Consider the following 20,976-nt stretch of genomic DNA (forward strand, 5'->3'; position numbering starts at 1 on the left):
ATATTTAAATGGGCGTTTTCTTGTGATACAAAATCTTATCTTTTAGATAGTTGAAATACGAAAAGAAACTTGACTTTTAGTAGAATTGTAGGTTTTAGAGGTTCGAAGCCGTATACCGAGCAAACACGGGGGTCTGGGAGCGGAGTTCCAAGGTAGCCAAAGGCTAGTCTATCCTATATAACGCAATCTTGTGAACATAGTGACTTCCGTAACTGGGATTGGATTTCAATATCACTTTGCTGATACACTAAGTGCATTAATACCACGGTGCACTTCGACGACGTGTGTCCTGGATGCAAGGGGGAGCAAACACCCTTACTACATAGACGTGGCAATGATCATGGAGCCACAAAGGTGGAACAAACGCCACGCGCAAGCTTTTACACAACTGAACATAAACAAAAATAAGCCTAATTGCTGCATAACGCATAGTTTCTCAGATCTAGCATAAAACATATCCAAACGTTTAAATTTTTCCGGGCTGCGACCATCGTCACGCAGGTGCTTTTTTCGTGTTTTTACCATGTCTTCACTGTTTTCTCCATGTAATATCAGTCTGTATGTGATTTATTCACATACAGAATTACTTGGTGGCATAAGCAGCAATTTTTAGCACTTTGCCCTTCTGAGATATTACGCCCCCAAAATGGCATCAAAATCACAAACAACTTTCGGACCCCCATAAAAATCTACGGCATCATTAGTATCATAACTGAATATTTCTACACTCTTTACATGCAATATTATTCAGCACAAAACTTAAGAAGCCCGTTTAAAAATATAATTTTCTCTAGTTTTTTTCTGGTGATTTGATGTATTTGTTTGGAACCCTGCATATTTATTTAGACGCAAAAGTTTATATTTTCCGTGTACCTCAGTCAGTACCTCTTAACATTCGTTTTTGTTTCGTGTTCGTCTGGTTCGTACATTCTGAGCAACTGTAGTTTTCGTAAACGCTTGCAAATGCAAAAATTGACACTTCACCGACAACAAAGATGGCCGCCATTCAAGAACACTTCTACATACGACAACGTGAATGACCTTCTCATACACAAGGTTCATCACACTCAAGTTTTTATAATTTTCCGATGGTCGAGCAACCACCTCTGGACCACTTCGTATGTATTGACTCATAAGCCTCTATAAACAGCATATTCCTTCTGTAAAGAAGAAAAATGTCTCTTAAATAATGTTTAAATGAGCGTATATTGTAAGGAATATTACATATGCAATTTTTTTTTTTTTTTTTTTAACCTTAAGCACATTCCTGCCTCCCCGCTGGTAGTGGGTAGCACGCGCGCCTTTAGTGCACGAGGTATCGGGTTTGATTCCCGGTAGAACAATATTGAACGACACGGTGGCTCGGATTCCACGAAAAGGTACGCTAAATTTCAATAACCAAACCAATTAATCGTATCTCATCGCCACCCATAAAATACGGTATTTCACAGTACAAAATTTCAAACTTTTCAGTTTTTCACAAAATTGGTGTGTGATACATAAAACGTAATTACAGATTTGATTTTCTCATGCAAAAATTCATAAGAAAAATATATTGTCATGTGAAGGACAGATTTCGTGTTGCACGGTGATTATATATATATATATATATATATATATATATATATATATATATATATAAAATTGTAAATCATAAAACTTTGAATGCTCTTCCATTTCAAAATTGTATTTTGTATTATAGGAAGAGTATGATGATGAGGATGATTGGAATCCAAGCAAGGCCGCAGGAGTGTGTTTGATGCTCTTGGCCACGTGCTGTGAAGATGACATTGTGCCATACGTGTTACCATTCGTCAAAGACAATATCAAGAATCCTGATTGGAGGTACAGAGATGCGGCAGTAATGTCTTTCGGTACGTAGTTTTCGTATGATTAAATGCATTGAAAGCTGGAGGATAATATACATCTTGTTAATGATAACAATACAATGTATACAAACAATAAGCTTTTGACTACATTTTTCATAGTTAACAGATAATGGTGGCATGCAAAAAGGTGTTGTTATTAAAAGTATTTACGTGCGTAAAACAGTTTCGGGATGATCAAAAATAAAATTTCAAAAACTGTTTTGAGAGGATTATGTACATTCATGTCCAAAATAATTGTCGCTTATCTATAACTGTCTTCTTGTAAGAATATAATTTTATAATGATTTTGCAGGGTACTTTTAATACTGATACTGTGTGTATAATCGGGAAATGTATATTTGTGGTAAATCCCATAGGAAAAGAATTATAAATACGAAAATTAGAGTGAGTAAAACAAAATGTTGCCAAATGGACAAGAAAGTTTTATTTTCGTTCTATTGTTCTTATTTACTGCTCATTTGACATGAAATTTGCCACGTACATGTCTTTGCTGATTATACATATACTAACATTATAAGAAATACCGGGCGAATTCGTTATCAAATTATATTCTAATAACAGCATATTTATAGACATGCGACAATAGTTTTGGACATGAGTGTACATAGAAGTTGGGTCTGGCCACATTGCTTTCACTTGGAGTAGAAGTTGGGTCTGGCCACATTGCTTTCACTTGGAGTTAAATTATCGTCAGTTAAAAATCAATTTCGCAGCATCACTCCTGAAAATAACAAGAAGTGAAGAACTTTAGTTTGAGTAGAAGAAATCTTAATGACATATGTAAATAGTCAAAATAAATGTTAAACAACGTAAGTCCGAAAATTTACGATAATGTTTACAGACTGTTAAATCTGCTAGTGGAAAATTATTTACAATGCTTCCACAAAAAGTGAATTTGTCATGCTCATTAGAGCAACAAAATTAAGAAAGATAGTATGATTCCACATTGTTAATTTGAAACATAAAACTGAGTAGACTGTTAAATACAGTTAAGGGGCAATTAAAAATTAAAATTAACTCTATGAGATGCTCTGTGTAAATTGCCTTATAAGGTGATGACCAAATACCGTGTGCCTGGGTTTGTTTCTGGGTTGTCCCGTTTTTTCCAGTGTTTTCATTCTATTTCATTCATCTCATCTTCCTTTGAGCTTACAAGAGAGAAACGTGGGATATTAAACTGTGATTCCATTTTGTTTTTAATGAAGAAATTGAACTACAATAGGAGATGTAATAGTAAGAATCATTATTCAGTGATGTAGTAATAAACTGTTGACAACGTTCCCGTGAGAAAGGAAATACAGAAGCATAAGGTAAATTTGCTTATGTATCCAGCAACTTGTATCAATAATGTAATTAAGTGTTTGGATATACCAGATATGAGTGCTACATGTCTCGGTCTTTGATGTATTCTTATCTTACATTAATATTACATGTAGTCATACTACATTTTTCCTTTACACGCACGTGCGACAGTGTATCATTGGTAATCTTTTTATCATCAAAATATTTTTTTGGAAGTGCTTTGAAAATTGAATGGAAGGATAGTGCAGTAGTATTTCGGTAGATTGGTTTTAAAAATGTCATTTCGCTATTTTGAAATATTTGCGTGTTGGGAAATACTATTCATTTTTTTTTTTTTTTTCATAATATTTAGTTTTATCAGATATATTTTACGTTTCTTAATATGAATTAACATGAAATGCAGATGAAAGAGCGAATATTGTTACCTGTGTAACGCTTCTATTTTCCTACTATATATTTTGCAAACCGCACTGTTTGCTTATTGATGTTATCCTCCGAGTTACTTCAACCACTTAATTCAGTTTTTCTTCTTTGTGTTCGATAACAAGAACAGCTGTAGCATTTATGGTCAAAATTTAGTAGGTAGTATGGCTTTTTTTCTGAGAAGCTTAGAAACTGCACAGAATTTCCAACTTCTTGTTGAAAGAAACGTATTCCATATCCATTATCGTTGAAGTGGGTGGATTGTGCTGAATCGAATGGTGTGGAAATTTTGATGAAATGATAGTAGGCATAATAATCTTACGTTAGACCTGCGTTCGCTGGACCAAAGTTTCCACAGCATTCAACACACTGCTCCGAAATTTTCATAATACGATTCAGCACATTTCACGTAACATTCACTATTTCATTGTTAAAGGGCATGGGAACTCTGTTCCAACAAGGACGATAGGAAGCTCTGTGTTTAATTTTTCAAGTTATAGTATTTGCTAAATTTTGACCTTATATGCTGAAGTTGTCGTTTTATCGGACACAAAAAGAAAGAAAGAAAAAATGAATCAAGCGGTTCGAGAAATGATTCAGAGGACTACATGAATATACAGTCGAGTTTGCAACGTATAGAAGGGGAGTTTTTTTTTTCTTTCTTTTTAACTTAAGAGAATCCTTTAACTTCTAAACTAATAAAAATTTAGAAACTGAAATGTTGTACAAAGCAAAAAGTCAACAAGGAGAAATTGTGTGGCATATTTCGCAATATCAGAAAAACGAACAGTGTGGTCAACCTGACATAAAGTTAGTTTTTTAAAACAGCATTACATTAGTTTATTACACAATACTAAATTTATTTTTCATTGATGCAAACTAAGGACACTGCAGTATCACGAACCTCCAAATTTTGGAAGCTTCCATCACACTTACAAGTCAGTTGAGACAAACGGATGAGTTTTAGAGTACGACCCAGAGATAAAACGCCAAAGTACCGAATAGCACACATCAGCATCCCCTTAAAAGAATCAGCAGGTCGAAGGTCAAGGCCATGCTCAGTCTTGATGCTAAGGTTGTGATCCGCCACCAATTTGTACCTGAGGGACAGACCGTCACAGGTACATTCTATGTGGAAATGCTGAAGATTGAAGGGAGAGTAAACCGAGTGAGACCAGACATTGCCATCAATTGGAAGTTGGATCATGACAATGCACCAAGCGACACCTGTTACCTAGCCCGAAACGGGATCGCAACCCTTCCCCAGCCCCTTACAGTCCCGATCTGACCCTGGCGGACTTTTTCCTGTTTTCCCGTGTGAAGACAACCCTCAAAGGACAGCACCATGGGACTGTAGAAGTAGTCAAATCGGCTTCGTTGCACTGTTGGCGTCTTCCAAGCGTTTAAAACTCGTTGGCAGAAGTATGTCGACGTCCAGTGGTCCTATTTTGAAGCAGTTTAATGATATGTGGCGAAGTCTTCAATAAATTTTATCTCCGAAGTTGGTCGCATTACCTTTTATACAAACCCTGTAAATGTAATACTGTAAGTTTTCTTCTAACGTGTAGATTTGAAAAAATATGTATAAATTGGTGTGGTGCGGTTTGAAAAAAATATAACTTTTGGCTTGACAACGCTGTTCATCTATTGAATTGAACATTCTCTTATTTGCTTTGTACAAAATTTAAGCGTTTTTCTTTTTTATATCGGATTAGAAGTTACACGGTTGTTTCAAAACTCATCTATATGGAATAAAAATAATAATCCTTAACGTACTACACAGGTAATAATACTGGCTCTTTTATGTAAATTAGTACATCAATATGCATACATTGATAAGAGCATATTATTGAAAAATGTTATGTCTAAACCCTTTTTAATACACCAAACTAATCAGAATTTGTTTTAAATATTCCAACTTCAAAGATTAGTTTTCTGCGTGAAGTAATTAACTTATTTTCTTCATATTTCCCTTGCAGGTTCGATATTAGGTGGACTTGAACCTTCAACGTTAAAACCGTTAGTAGAGCAAGCAATGCCAACCTTGATTGAATTAATGTACGATTCAAGTGTAGCAGTTCGAGATACTGTTGCATGGACTTTCGGACGTGTATGTGAAATCATTCCAGATGCTGCTATCAATGAAACTTACCTGAAACCTTTACTGGAATCCCTAGTTAACGGCCTAAAATCAGAACCAAGAGTTGCGGCGAACGTATGTTGGGCTTTCACAGGGTTAGCAGAAGCTGCGTATGAAGCTGCAGAGGGTCATGATGATCAGCAGCAACCAGCTACATACTGCTTATCTGAGTATTTTGAATTTATAGTACAGCGACTTTTGGAAACAACAGACCGTCCGGACGGTGCCCAAGTAAGTATAATTTTATAATACTTCTAAAAAAAGTTCAAAATAATACTTTGATGTTAATCATATTTTTTCTTGGTAAGGGCTAGGTTTTATCTTAAAAATGTGTAGGCAGGAAACGTTTCTTCTGTGGTAAGCTAAGTTTTAGAGTAGTACTGATTGATTTGGCATTCATAGTTCCTTCTGATGGTTGTGCGAGACAGAATTTTAGAATTTTTGTGCTGTTCCAATGTTTAGTTCGAAGATATTTATATGATAGGTTCAAATCAACTTTAGCTGTCAGTGATACATATTTTAGGCCGGGGTGGTGGTTCTTATGCGGTCAAAATAAATACCATGTTGAATAAATTGTCGTTCAGTGCTATTGAGGTATTAACAGGTTAAGTTTTACATTAAGGAGATTTCGGAAACCAATCTTAGTGTCCATTTTTAAGGGAAATCAGTCAGCTGCAGAAAATGCTGATTGAAGAGACATAATCGGATGTGATAGAAAGATAATATCGATATTAATAGGGATGACAGTATAATTGTACTAGATCATAATTGACTGGTAGAACAAACAAACAAACAAAAAGTTTGTGTTCTTGATTTTGGAAAAGTAGTTCAAAAGAGTCTGCAGCTTGTTTTATGTATATGTGTGTGATTTGTTCTGTTTGCAGTACATGTGAAAGAAATAAAGCTGTAGGTAATTCCGTATTTCCAAAAATACGTATCATACGTTGTGAAGCATTGTAATATTTGTTTCTTTTTTCAAGGCCAATCTTCGTAGTGCTGCCTATGAAGCGCTTATGGAGATGGTAAAGAATTCACCTCGTGATTGCTACGTAACTGTACAAAAAACCACAATGGTGATACTCGAGAGGCTACAACAGGTTCTCCAGATGGAGTCTCATATACAAAGTCACAGTGATAGAGCCCAGTATAATGATCTTCAGAGCTTGTTGTGTGCCACTTTACAGGTAAGTTGGTGCTGTACGTAAATGATGGAAAACTTAGTGTATGATAGTCAGATATGGTGATACGTAGAGACCAGATGTTAGTCAAATGCTTAGTTCTTAATGTTGGAGAGAATAAAAATGAACTCACTGAAGTTTGAGTGGTCTATCCTTCAGCTGCAGTTATTTATTTTGCCCGTTTCACTCTTTGTTGTCTATGCTGTATATATATATATATATATATATATATATATATATATATATATATATATATATATATATATATATATATATATATTCATTCTTCAAAATCAGGACTTCATGGGGATAACTACATAAATATCTTGTTTCAATAAAGGTTTCTGACGCTTCAAGGAAGTTAAAAATAACAGATATGAACTTTGTCCAGGTCAAGGCCAGCTCCATCACGATACATTTACCGCAAGAACGGAATAGAATTTAATAAGGACTTAAAAAATAGAGAATTGGACGAGTAGTCAAAGGTAAAAATGTACTAGCCCACATGCTATTACGTACTTCTTGAATAACCCCAATTACAGCCGTGATAATGGAAAGATTGTTTTAGATATTTAAAATATATAAAATTTTCTTGCGATCAAAAATTTACCGATTTACTTAAATAAATAGTTACCGTGAAATCGCAATTAATCCTTGTGACGGAGTACCAAAATGCAGTAAGTGATGTACTTAATACATCTTAATATTTAATGTATCTACTCGTCCGAAAATCACCAATAATTGCTTTCCCCGGATTGTTGCGTATAAGGTTCTGTCAAACTAGACCACTGTGTGAAGTGAAAAATTGTTTGTTAGAAGCCTTTAGAAAGAATTTCATGCGTCTGTGAAAGATAATGTATGACGATTAGACGGATTCGGTAGTAATTTATTGGAGCACTACGCATGGCCTAATTTCTGTGTGCTACCGCTTTTTGAATTACAACTGCTTATTTTTTATATTAGTGCCTGAACATCCGGTCTATTAATGTGTATATTTTTGAACAAAGTATTTGCGCATAGAATTTAAAGGATTAATAATGTCATTATTTATGTTGAAAGTATTCTGTTGCTAGGCTTAAGTTTCTAGCTTGTTTATTGATAATCTTTGTTGTAAACTAACTGTACACTTCTGAATGGTTCAGAGAATTGGTAATGTAGTGTAGCTAAATTTGTATTTATATGTTGACCACGGACAAATAGTTTCATCGCCAACATCCTTGTTAAATTCCTAGGCGGGCAATTTTGTATTTGTTTAGCTAGGGCTTTAAAACACATAATTCACTAAGAATGGATACCAATACGAAACAAACTCTTCGAAAATTACGCACATTCTATCGTTTTGTATAGTAGCTACTACTACAAGGATATCAGCTTTGGTGTTAAACCGGTGTAAGAGGTATCCGCTTTGCGTCTCCTCACAGTTAGAAAACAGACTTGAGAATTTTTGAATATCAACCTGTAATAATAGTAATATTATAAATCGTTGCTGTTTATAAAGAACAACGTTCACAATTTATCACCAAGAAACCGTGAATGTGAATTATCTTTAGCGATATTATGCAGCAAGTTTGAGAAAAGGAATATAAGAATTCTATTGGAGTCTATTCTTAAGCACGAAAATGTCAAACTATTTTAGCAGTAGGAAAAATTTGAACAAAAACACGATTTCATTACGTTTATTGTGCTGGAAAATTTGAGAAATCAATATAATTCTTAATGTTTATTATACTGGAGAATTTTAAGGGAGGAAAACTGGAAATTCACGAAATGAGTGCGAACGTTAGTTGAGACCTACTGACATCTTAGTTACATCCCCAACAGGAATATAGTTTCCTTTAGAATAAGGTGTGTAACGAGGATTTAGTTTTGAAATAATTGTGTAATTTATTTTGAAATTAACATTTTTAATAACTTTAATATTATTCTTTTTTTCTATATAGAGTGTTCTCAGGAAAGTTACACCAGAAGACGCACCTCAGATATCTGATACAATAATGACAGCTTTACTACAAATGTTCAATTCAAATTCTTGTAAATCAGGCGGTGTTCAGGAAGACGCTTTAATGGCTGTTTCAACTCTTGTTGAAGTTTTAGGGGAAGGATTTTTAAAGTATATGGAGGCATTCAAGCAGTTCTTGTTCCTTGGCTTGAAAAATCATGCTGAATACCAGGTAAGATTTTTTTCTCATGTAGTACAACATAGAGGAGGAAACAAACAAATATCTGGGACGTATTTTTGGTTTGTGCAGTTTTTTTCATTCCGTGTGATTTTTAAAATTTGGAGTGTTTAATTCAAGATTTGTGATGCGTAATCAATGATCGTTATTAAAGGACTTCTTCAAACTCAATTTTAAAGATTCCGTACCCTTTTTTAATAAATATATATATTTCAGGTAGAATAATAATGCAAAATTGAAAAGAAATGTAGGTTTTTTGAGAAATACTGTTGGGAAATTATCAGTTAACGTTATTTTCTCTCGTAGAAATCAGCAGACTTCATTTTTTATATTACTCAATGAGAAAAGACTATTCACTATTCATAGGACAGAATAAGCTATATGCCGTTTCAAGTTCACGCGGAATTTATTAAGTATATTAATGAACACGGCGTGAAATGAGTAACTAGGTATAAAACATACTTAGTTCTACGTATAAAAAGTGCTTGAAAAATCAAAATGATAATTACGTATAGGATGCGTCCAGAACTGTCAAGTGAATTAGCATGTATTTATGACCCACTTGTCCAGTTTTTCCCTATCAAATTAAACGCAGTAATAGTTCATTAAAGTGATCTTACGTTCACAGCACTTTGAATGTTAGTATTGCATTATGCCTATTGCACAAAGCTGGAAGAACATTTAGTAAACTGGTCTCCGGAAATGAAGCAATCGAAATATTTGTTTCAAATACAGCTGTAGTTAACTCCCATACCAGCGTATATGATATTTCTGCTGTCGGAATTGGCTACAACTTCATGCGACTCATTTTTCATCTAACATTTGTAAGTGAAATAAAAAGGAGTGGGGAAAAATACAAGCAATAATGTTCTGTATTTTCATGAAAACATCGCGGGTATCTTTTACGTGGTAAAGGTGGTAATGTGGTAAAGGTAACAGCAGAATTAGTTCTCCGATCATTGTTGAAAATTCTAGTTTATAATTTGTATTATGCAAGTGACACTTGTGTCCGTTGCTAGTCTTTATATTTAAATACAGCTTCCTTAATTTATATTGACTGTATTTACTAGATACATTATTTCTATTTTCATCAACCATGTTCTGCGTATAACAATACGTTTAAAGCATCCGAAAACGCTTGCTTTTGTTTGTGGGAGAACCCATCCCACTACCGCTCGTTTTTTCTACTAAGATACGATACTCTTCCTTCGTGGATAGTTTACGTATATAAACGCAAGTTATTTTAAGGGCAAAGAAGACTCCAAGATGTCGAGAAGACCGTTCAGCTCAGTGACCCGAACGGGAGCTTTTTCCTATAATAGAAGAATATTGGGAGTCGTTGAAGATGTAGTTCTTGTGGACTGGCTGGCTAGGTGAAGCAGCGCTTAGTTTTCTTATAGAGTGTAGGGATCGAACCCGAAGGACTTGAATGAAAACTCTTCAGTAGAACCACGGGAGAGTTAACTTGATATTTTTTCGGGTTATGTTTTTGATGCCAATAACAGGCAAGAATAGTAATAGGTGAAGAGATGCGTTTTTTTTTTTTTTAAATGCTTTGAACGTATTGCTGTACCCAAACCAGGGTTACTATTTAATTAAGGGTTGTTCTCTAAGAGGAGGTTGAGCTCCTCCGTGGCTAAGCGGTTAGCGTACGCGCCTTTGGCGTGGGAGACCCGGGTTCGATTCCCGGAGGGAGCTCATGTGGTTCGGATTCCACGTTAATCAGTAGGTCCACGTCTCATATAGCCTCGCTGCTGAACGGGACGTTAAACTCAAAATCAACTCCAACTCTAAGAGGAGGTTTTTAATCGCTGAATATAGAAATAATATAAGTATATATAGTAATAAAAATAACGAAGTGGCCCATTGGAATAAAAAAGCATGGAATTTCTCGAATGTGCAATTCCGGATCTGGTACTGTACAGTGTAAATCGTAAAACCTGTATATCTTAAGTTTTGACCACGTTAGTATCTTCTTTCTATGCTGCGTCGCACTGTGGTCGAAATAGCAAAAAACCTGGACAGAACCCCAAAAATGAACTCTTATCACTGGAACGAAAGTCCATAGTCTTTTAGTAAGGGAATGTCCACTCTATACAGAACAGATTTGTTTTTCATCCTGGCATCACTCGTTCATGAAGGGAAAAAAAAAAGTATAATTGGCTGTTCTTGTAAAAATGCTTTTCTTGCGTGGTAGTATGACGGACCTATTACTCTTAAGTATGTCGATAGTTATGAAATACTAAATATTGGTATTGTTGATAAGAACAATAGCAATCCTTTAAGGCCAATAACAGGCATCTGAGGTACTTCGTATGCGCACTGGGCCCATTTTTACAACACTATATTCAAAATCAATGCTTTGCTATATATTTGTAGACTTAAAATTTTCCTAGCAAGTCCAAGGTTTCATTTTCATTTTCATTTTAATACTTTGTGTGGTCTCGCAATTAATGAATTTTGTTAGAATTAGCTCCTACTACCTGGTACTTTGCAAACGAAGCGAGCATCAATGAGTCTGGGTGGACGCTCAATACTCAGAGACTGACTGCTAGTCCCGTTCTGTCGTGTCATCTTGCCACTTAGACAAGTCTTCGTGCACATGGTAAATCGCTGGAGGATTTACTATACCCGTAGCTCCTCTTCCAATAGAAATGCTAAGTGAGGAAGCTCAGAAGTCTCGAAACACTTCGTTTCGCGAGAAATTGTGCCGGAAAAACTATAGGAAAGATATAAAGCTAGACTTGCTACACTTTTTTGTCATCGTCTAGCCCGATAATTTCATCGTTCAGACCCAGTATGCCCCAAAATGTTACATGCCGAACGAAATGTTACAACTTTTAAATAGCTATCACCAATCTTATGTATGGGCACCAGAGACTTTTGAAAGTAATTAATTTCACAATCAAATTTTATTTTTGTTGTGCTTGATTAGACAATTCTCACTGTTTTGTTTTCAAGTGTGTGTGTTACGAGATAGTTTCGTTTCTGTAACTATTTCTTACACGGACTGACTTTTGGTTAAATTCATTATTCATGTTTATTTGTAATTTTTCGTTACTATCCAGAAACATATCTCCTTTGTTTATAATGAGATCTTTACTTTGCAATTTTAATAAGAATGACATACGTCAAGTTCTAAATTATTATTTTTCATAACTACCCAAGATGGTATTTGTAAATCTGATTTTGCAAATGTCGATTTTTTTTTCGACACCTACATAGGCAACCCGCGTCACTGACCGTAAACGGTAAATTATTATTCACATTACAGCAGAACAATCGAAAATAACCTAATGTGTCTTCAAAAAATACCATATCGACAAAAACGCGCTTTCAGTACACTCGCAAATAGTTTCGCCGCACTTTGTTGTCATTCCGATCACTGTGCGTCCTCTCGTTGGCGGTAGGTCGCTTGAATGAGCCTTCTGCATAGTCTTCCTGCTCTGCAGACTTCCGTTGTAAGATTTGGTTTATTTGAGCATGAAGTTTGAATCGTGTGGAATTCTTTGTTCCACCAGGCAACTTTTTGGACAAAACTTCTGTTTTTTGTTTCCTGCAGGGTAGATCAGCTCTTAAACATTGATACTAAAGATATCATCTTTTACCTTTTAAGTCATTACGTTCTAGTACATGGTAGTATGATTTATATTTGCAGGTTTGCGGTGCAGCAGTAGGTTTAACGGGTGACATCTGCCGAGCCTTGAAGAATAAAGTTTTGCCTTACTGTGATGATATAATGATGTTGCTGCTTGAAAATCTAAGCGTAAGTTTTAGTTGCTTTTTAAATTATCAACAAGGCAATGAAAACATTAATTACACACTAGGAATTATGATTTCAGTAATGCAGGGTTAGTGTAAACAATTCATTGGGTTATAAAACTGTATTTACAAGTATAAGATCTGCAGAGATTGATGATACTTGGAAATGTACATATTCAAGCTTTAGGACATGCTGCAGATGTGTGTCACGGTACACGTCCAAACTGTAATCCAGTTCATTGCATACGATCAATAGCATTTTCCCGCCACTGTTCGTCAGATCAGCAGTGATATCTTATGTTCCCAAAGTTCAGCAAGCAGGTTCCTGACACTCCACTACAGTATGTATTCTCACTGCTAAAACTGCAAGACCAAAAGAAACCCATCACAACTACTATGACGAACATTGGAAGGAACATGCTTTTGAACGTATGGAACGAACTGGATTATAGTTTGAACGTGTGCTGTGTGATGCAGGGCGCACACATTGAATGCTTGCAGCAAGTGGATAAAACTGGGAGTGTGCATATTTTCATGTATCACCCACAAAGTTGAAATCAATTAAGATTTTTTTTTTGTTAATTTAAGTCAGTTTTATTAAAAGTGAACACTATATATTTTTTAAACTAGTAAAGTACGAAGGTTTCTTATTATTGTCGTCATGTTAGAATATAAACTAAATCGGAGGTTTTCTGATATTGTTTCCAATGTGTTTATCACACGTAAGTTAATCACTAACAGTATATTTTTGTTCTCCCAACGTACAAGAGTGAGCAACTCAGTGAATTCACTTCACAATAATTGAGCGAAAGTTGTTCCTGTAATTTTTAAAGAAAGTTGAATGAAATAGACTTGCTAATTACTTACAATATATTTAATTTGTTTTTCAGGATAACACAGTTCACCGTTCCGTAAAACCTCAGATTCTGTCTGTATTTGGAGACATTGCTCTTAGCATCGGACCAGAATTTAAAAAGTACCTTGATGTTGTACTACAAACATTGCTACAAGCGTCACAGGCACAAGTAGATAGAGTACGTATTTTAGTAATAAGGAAAACGTCTGGCACGCTTTTAATAAAAATAAAACGTTTACTCATTTTATGATTTCTCGTTACGTTTACTTAGCTTTTTAAAGACAAAGAAAAAAAGTAAGGCTTAAATCAGGTGGGGATATAAGTTAGTTCGTTTGTAAGCTTTATTCTGACATTTTCACGTGTCTGTACAGTTTCGTGTTGTATATTTTCTAAGAAAAGCTATAGGTCTATAGTAAGTATGTGTTGTTGAAATATTAATTGATGCCTGTAAAGTTTATCAACGTCTTTTGCGATTAAACAATAATAGTTTAACAGCCGAATAACTCAAATATTTTCTGCGAATCTGTACATTTAAGATTGAGAACCAGAATAAGTTACCTCGATTCCGACCGAAATTGAGAGGCTGTACTTTTTCTGTGATCGTGATTATTATATAGTATGACGTGTAAAAGTGTTTAATAAGAATTTCTAATATAGATAATAGGAAGATTTTAAACGTGACGTAAAGTGTAATATTTTCTTAGTCGTTTATTTATGCTATTCTACGAAAGTGGGATTGGTTTCGCTTCATTCATATCCATTCTTTCATTTATGTTTAATTTACAAACTAATTTACAGATCACTATCTTGAACCCGTTGAACTAACTTGCACTAAGTTAGATGCTCTTTGAATATTGCAATAATAGACTCATCTAACTATAAAATAACATTTTCCTTTTGAAGTGGCTTTTAAAATATTTATAGACCTATGTAAGATACAGCATATTCTTTGTACTAGTAATCCTAACAAATAAGATTAAAATTAGACAACAACCTGGTGTAAGCAAAAAAGTTGTTTCCACATTTCCAGTCATGATTATGTAATGACTAGAGCTCGGATTTCCATGCACAAAACAACCCGGAAATATGCACGAAAAAAAAAAAAAAAAAAGCATAAAAAAAAAACAACATATGCACTGAAATACAACTAAGAAAATAAAATTTCAATTTCTCACAAAAATATCTGACTTTAATGACTACTGCTGCAATAAACTGTGAACATCTTCCTTACGTTTTCTTCTGTAAACCCTGTGCGTTTATCACTAAGAAGCATTTTGTAGATCGAAAAGTTCCTTTCTACATCAGCAGAAGTCACTGGTTCATCTGAAAAACACCAAATGTCTTCCTGTGTTAGGCTCTCTTCCAATCAATTCCATGTTTTCGACATTAGGTACATTTGCAATGTCACAGATTGTTTTGTACCTGGGATTTTTGCCTAATGCTTGGCAAAGTTTATCTGACGCAGTGGTACCAGCAACCAAAAGTGAATTTACCTAAGATTATGTGCAACAAAAATTTTTTTTTTTTTTTTAAATTAACATCTGTGTTTACAAAGTGATTTAGGGGCCGCGGTGGCTCAGTGGTAGAGCGTTCACCTCTGGTGCTTGGGGTCCCGGATTCGATCCCAGCCCCCGCCAAGTGAACTTTGTGGTGGACAAACACCATGTGCGTGGGTTTCCTCGGAGTTCTCCCGTTTCCTCACACTTTCTTCATTCCACCATTTCATTCATTACTCATAATCACCGTCTACTTTAGCCTAACCGACATAACCGTGGGACGTAAAATTCAAAGATTTTACAAAGTGATTTAAACACTTTGTAAACACAGATGTAGATTTAATCAATGTAGATAATTAGATCAATGTAGATCAACACAGATGTAGATAATTTACAAAATATAACCTACTTTCTTGTGGTATACTCTGAAATATGCTAGTATGCAGCAATAAAATTCGGAAATATGCAGTATCCTGCGAAGTTTACGAAATATGCATGCATATCGAAATTCACTCAATATGCACACATAGGGCGCTATCATGCGTCTCTAACGATTCCTTACAAGTCCATCGGAAAGAGGAAAATACTTTCCATACGTTTCTGCACGTTCTGCAAAACCTGCATTTTGCATATAAATCCGGGCTGTAGTAATGACTATATAATATATAATGATTATATATTTGTAATAGTTTTTTTGTATGTATTGGTTGTATAGGTCTTGAAACTAGTGTGCAAATTAGTATTGGTTTCCTGCTCTATATATAGTAATTTCTGTAACGTGATAATTTCAGTAATTTATGAACATTGCTGTTTTTTCTTCGTAGTCGGATTATGATATGGTGGATTATTTGAATGAATTACGAGAAGGAGTTCTGGAAGCTTACACTGGAATTGTTCAGGGACTGAAAGGAGATGGCAATTCTCCGAGCCCAGATGTTCAGCTTCTTGTACCTCATATGGAATTCATTGTTAGATTTATTATCGTTGTTGCACAAGATAGTGATCATTCAGATAGTAATATTGCAGCCTGTGCTGGTCTTGTAGGGTAAGTTTGTATTCTTTTTTACTTTATTTTATTTATTAATATATACATACAGAAACTAGAAAAATCATTGCAGATTGAATGTTTTTCTTTTAATTCACAAGTGATAAAATATCAAATGTGATAATTTGGTGTTACAGATACTTGCAATACAAATTTTCACATTATGTTGACGCCTTTAATATATACTTTTATGTAAGTTACTAATTGTAAAATATGACTAGTTCTGCATTATTCGGCACATTTTATTTAATACTTGCTTTTTTTTTAAATCGTATTAGAAGTCAAATCAAGGTGGCGACATAATTTCTGTTTTCTAAGAATGAGATATGATAAGCATTTAATATTAAAATATTAAGACTACCAGATGCAGTTAGATCAACAGTCCAATGAGATCCATTTTTGACTCACACATTGAACTTTTTTTTTTTTCCTTCGTTCCCACTAGTTTCGGTGTTATCGGAATATCCTGTTGTGTGATAAGCTACCCTCATTTAATGCACAAATGCAAGAATTTTGGAATACTCTTACTTGATTTGAGCTTCTGTGTTATTATTGTAATGTATTTTAATTCTCAAAGAGGTGTTTCAGAAATGGTTATAAGTTTACGAAAATAACTGATAAAGTTGAACACCAGCGTATGAATTAGGTGAATATTCAGTTGATAGTCGGTCTAATTTTATCGGACTTGCGGTCTTTAAATATGGGGTACGTCTATATAGATACCAAAATATACATTCTATTTGCGCTTACGATGTAATATTTGTTGTTCTAATTTATAGGTACATATTTAATAATTTTCCATCAATAATTAGAGGGACACGGTGGCCCAGTGGTAGAGCGCTTACCCTGGTTCAGTCCCCAGCTAAATAAGTTTGTGGTGGATAACAACACACTGTAGGTTTACTCGGAGTACGTTTCCTCCCACGTTCTCATTCCTCCGATTATTTCATCATTCACTTGCCGTAATCATCCGTCTCCCTTAGCCTAGAGATTATAATCGTGGGTTAAACAGAAAATTTTATTTGATTTTTCTATCAATAATTATATATCTGTAATGATTTAATTATGATTCATCTCATGAGTGGGGAAAAGAAAAACTTTAAATTCATTGTGATAAAAATGATGCAGCAGTTTGCGAACAATAATTATGGTAGATGAGCTGAAAGTTTCAATCTCTCTTTAGTCATTCTTCGAGCCGAATTTTTGTATGCTTTTCCAGTGCCAATAGTTTCACTTTAGAGTTCTATTTCCCCGTGTAATTATGTAATCGGATCTTGGTTTCCAGAAGTGAAAAATCACAGTGCGAAATGTACGTATATGCATTGTGAAAAAAGATGTATATTTAAAAAGAAATAATTAACCACCTTGTAGGCTGGAAATTCGGTGTATGCATCGACGACTTTATCTGTATTTTATTCCAATTCAGTGAAGGAAAGTGATTTCTTTCGTGTAATATTTCTAATCCTTGATGTATTTCCAGCTTCAGTAAGAACGAAAACCCCTTAGTAAAAAGAGAATTTTAAGTGAATGTTAACGACACTATTTTGAAGAAAATGTTAGTGAAATAGTTCAGTAGATAGTGGTTGGCTTGTTGATTTGGGATTTGAAGTTACTTTTCAGTACTAAGTCGGTAGAAACAGTCATGAGCTCCGACATAGGATCGAACTCACGTCTTCCGCGCCGAAGGTGCGTATGCTAACCATGTAGCCACGATGGAACTCAGCACGTACCTTTCTTCTTTTACTCAACGATAGGAAAACGATTTCATCTTAAAATATCCTCCTTTCCACTGAAGACGTCCACAGTAAGCGGACGAGAATATTTTCAGTCAAGTGTTGTTTATGAAGTGTTTTTCTGTTCGTCTTCTTAATTAAAACGGAAAATCATAGATTGTATTTGGAATATTACGCAGGACGTGTACAAACTTTCGATAAAGGGACGATACTTTCCATTCCAAATTTCAGTTCTCATTGGTGATGGTGGTTTGTTGAAGTCTAGTTTTAGTTTTGAGGACCGAGGCTATATGAGCAGTGGACTTGGAGCTTAAGATGGAATTCGAACCACTGTAATACATCCTCCATTCCAAAAGAAACCGAACGTTTTAAAAAACAAAAAAGCAATGTACATTTTGGAACAAATCATTTTTATTAATCAATGTATTCCCCTTCTGCATCGATACACATATTTGCACGCTCCAACAAGTTGTCAAACGACTTCTCCATGTCCTTTATTGGAATGGTCTTTAGGACGGCGGTCGTTGCCTTCTCAATGGCATCAATCGATGCGTGCCACTTTCCTTTCATCGCCAAATGCAGTTTCGGGAACAGATACAAATCGCACGGAGCGAGATCTGGTGAATAGGGCGGATGATGCAACCGAATAATGTGATTTTTGACCAAAAATTCAGTTACAAGTCGCGAACGATGTGATGGTGCATTATCGTCCAAAAGAGTCCAACTGCCGATTTCGCGATATTCGGGCCGAATACGACGAATTCTTGCCAGCAAACGCTTCATGACGCCCAAGTAAAACTCTCCAGTGACTGTCTGGCCGGGCTGAACAAATTCTTTGTGGATAATTCCTTTTGAATCGTAAAAACAAATCAGCATCACCTTAACTTTCGACTTCACCAAGCGACTTTTTTTGGGTGTTCCTTCATCCGGCGCTCTCCATTCAGCACTTTGCCGCTTTGTTTCGGGCTCATATTCAAAACACCACGTCTCGTCACCAGTTACAATCGATTTCAAGAAGTTTCGATCCTGCCGAGCACTTTTAACGATGTCTTTGCAATGCGCAATTCGATCAACTTTTTGGTCTTCGGTGAGTTTGTGTGGTACAAACCGTGAATTAACCTTCTTAAGGCCCAAAATGCGGTATGCGGTTGTTTGAGGAATGCCTAATTCCATTTCAGTAACTTTCACCGACGATTTTTTGTTATGTTTGATGAATTCACGCACTTTTTCGATGTTTTCTTCCGATAATCCGGTTCTGGGACGGCCTGATCTTTCGTCATTATCCAGCGTCTCTCTACCCGATTTGAATCGCCTAAACCACTCGTAAACTTGCGTGCGGGATAGACACTCATCACCATATGAATTTTGTAGCATTTGGTGCGTTTCACTAAAAGTTTTACCCAGTTTAACACAAAACTCAATTGCAGCTCGTTGTTTGAAACTCATTTTCCGACCGATGTACACAACACACTGACAGTTGAAACGCAATAACTTTGTTGCCGTGCATCCAAATGTCATGACATTTATACCAGTTGTCAATGAGGGACTACGCCATCTACCGGTAAAATATTACAACAGATGGCACTAGTGGTACTATTTGTTTTCAAAAGTTCGGTTTCTTTTGGAATGGAGGGTGTATGTTCAAGTTTTTAATGCTCTTTCACCGGGAATCGAAACCGGGACCGCTTGCCAGCCGCTAGACCAGCGGAGAGGGCTTAATTCTATAATTGGTATTAGTATTTTCATTTGATAAATTATTATTTAAAAACGTATTTAAAAGCTGTGGTAAAACCTGGAAGGAATGTCGAAGAACATTTAACCAAATATAAGTTCGTTACGCTAACATACAATAGTAGTAGTGTTCAAAAGTTTCGTTGTTCATAGTGACACTTCCATATATTTTGCCTTTAAAAAAGAATTAAGGTTACGAAATGAAGCCAGAGTTACACATAAAAGTTATAAATAATAACATTGTGAGGTTAGTGCTAGAGTTATGTGAAATCTGTGATTAAAATTACTTGGGCAAATAGTAAATCACAATTATCTATTTTTTTCTGAAATACAGAGAGCGATCTATAGTGTTGTTTCTGTTACATAGCTGTAAAGAAATTGCATTTCTGGTAATGGGCCTTATAAACAACAAAAACATTGAAAAACAGCTTACTTAACAATGGATTATTTTCTTCTGCCGCATGGATGTTCCAAGGCTCTTTAACCAATAAAATGAAACAATCACCACGTGTATTTGCTTACATGAGGTACTGAACGTTCCTTGAATAAACTATAGCTTGATTCATTGCGAAGATATTACAAGAAACGTTTATGAAAATGGTTTATGAAAATATCCAAGATGGCGGCTTTCCCGTAGTCAGATTTTGGTAGACTTTTCATATGTTGTTCAGGACATTCAATAGGACCAGAAATAATAAAAATACCTTTTATTACAATTACTTCTAGGTTACCTCCTTTTTTGACCTAAATTTACTCGTCTATTAATACTGCTTACAGGAGTGACGGGGAGATAGAACACGAGGCAGTATTGGTTGAGATGAAAGAAAGAGGGCAGGACTGATCAGTTTTCCATACAAAACCCACTCATAGGTGTAGTCAAAAATTGAAAAATGAGAATGGCCCTATTCGTGAAGAATTGCAACGAAACGTTGTGTAGTGACAATCTGCAAAAAAAGCTAATGCAGTTTTTTTTTTTATTTCCTGCGGAAAAACGGTTTAGGGGCAAAAGCATCCACCCAAAATTTTAAGAATTGACGCCCGAAAGGCAAAGCAAGAGGCTCAATATTCATATTTGAGATATCTCAATGAAAGTTGTTGGATATATTGGTGGTATTGAGTGATATATTTTGTAGAAAATTTGAAGTTGGTGGACCTCATAGTTTTAGCCGTGGCCAATCGATAACAATTATATATATATATATTGAGATCTCAATGAAAATTATCGAAGTGCTGCATTCACAAAA

At 35.2% G+C, this 20,976-nt stretch overlaps 1 protein-coding gene across 3 annotated transcripts in view; it reads left to right on the forward strand.

Moving 5' to 3' along the window:
* Positions 1-20,976, forward strand: part of Fs(2)Ket (Importin subunit beta Fs(2)Ket) — a 144,278-nt gene that overhangs the window by 64,729 nt on the left and 58,573 nt on the right. For all 3 annotated transcript variants that reach the window (XR_014129045.1, XM_081745061.1, XM_081745068.1), the window contains exons 8-14: positions 1,703-1,874; positions 5,594-5,985; positions 6,735-6,938; positions 8,873-9,103; positions 12,768-12,875; positions 13,762-13,905; positions 16,048-16,268. Coding sequence is in view for 2 of the 3 variants with exons in the window: in XM_081745061.1 (XP_081601187.1) it covers positions 1,703-1,874; positions 5,594-5,985; positions 6,735-6,938; positions 8,873-9,103; positions 12,768-12,875; positions 13,762-13,905; positions 16,048-16,268 (1,472 nt within the window). In the remaining variant the exon portion in view is untranslated. The remainder of the gene's footprint in view (positions 1-1,702; positions 1,875-5,593; positions 5,986-6,734; positions 6,939-8,872; positions 9,104-12,767; positions 12,876-13,761; positions 13,906-16,047; positions 16,269-20,976) is intronic.

Source organism: Thermobia domestica, chromosome 2, assembly GCF_964235325.1.
Source record: "Thermobia domestica chromosome 2, izTheDome1.hap1.1, whole genome shotgun sequence".
NCBI classification, from domain to species: Eukaryota; Metazoa; Arthropoda; class Insecta; order Zygentoma; family Lepismatidae; genus Thermobia; species Thermobia domestica.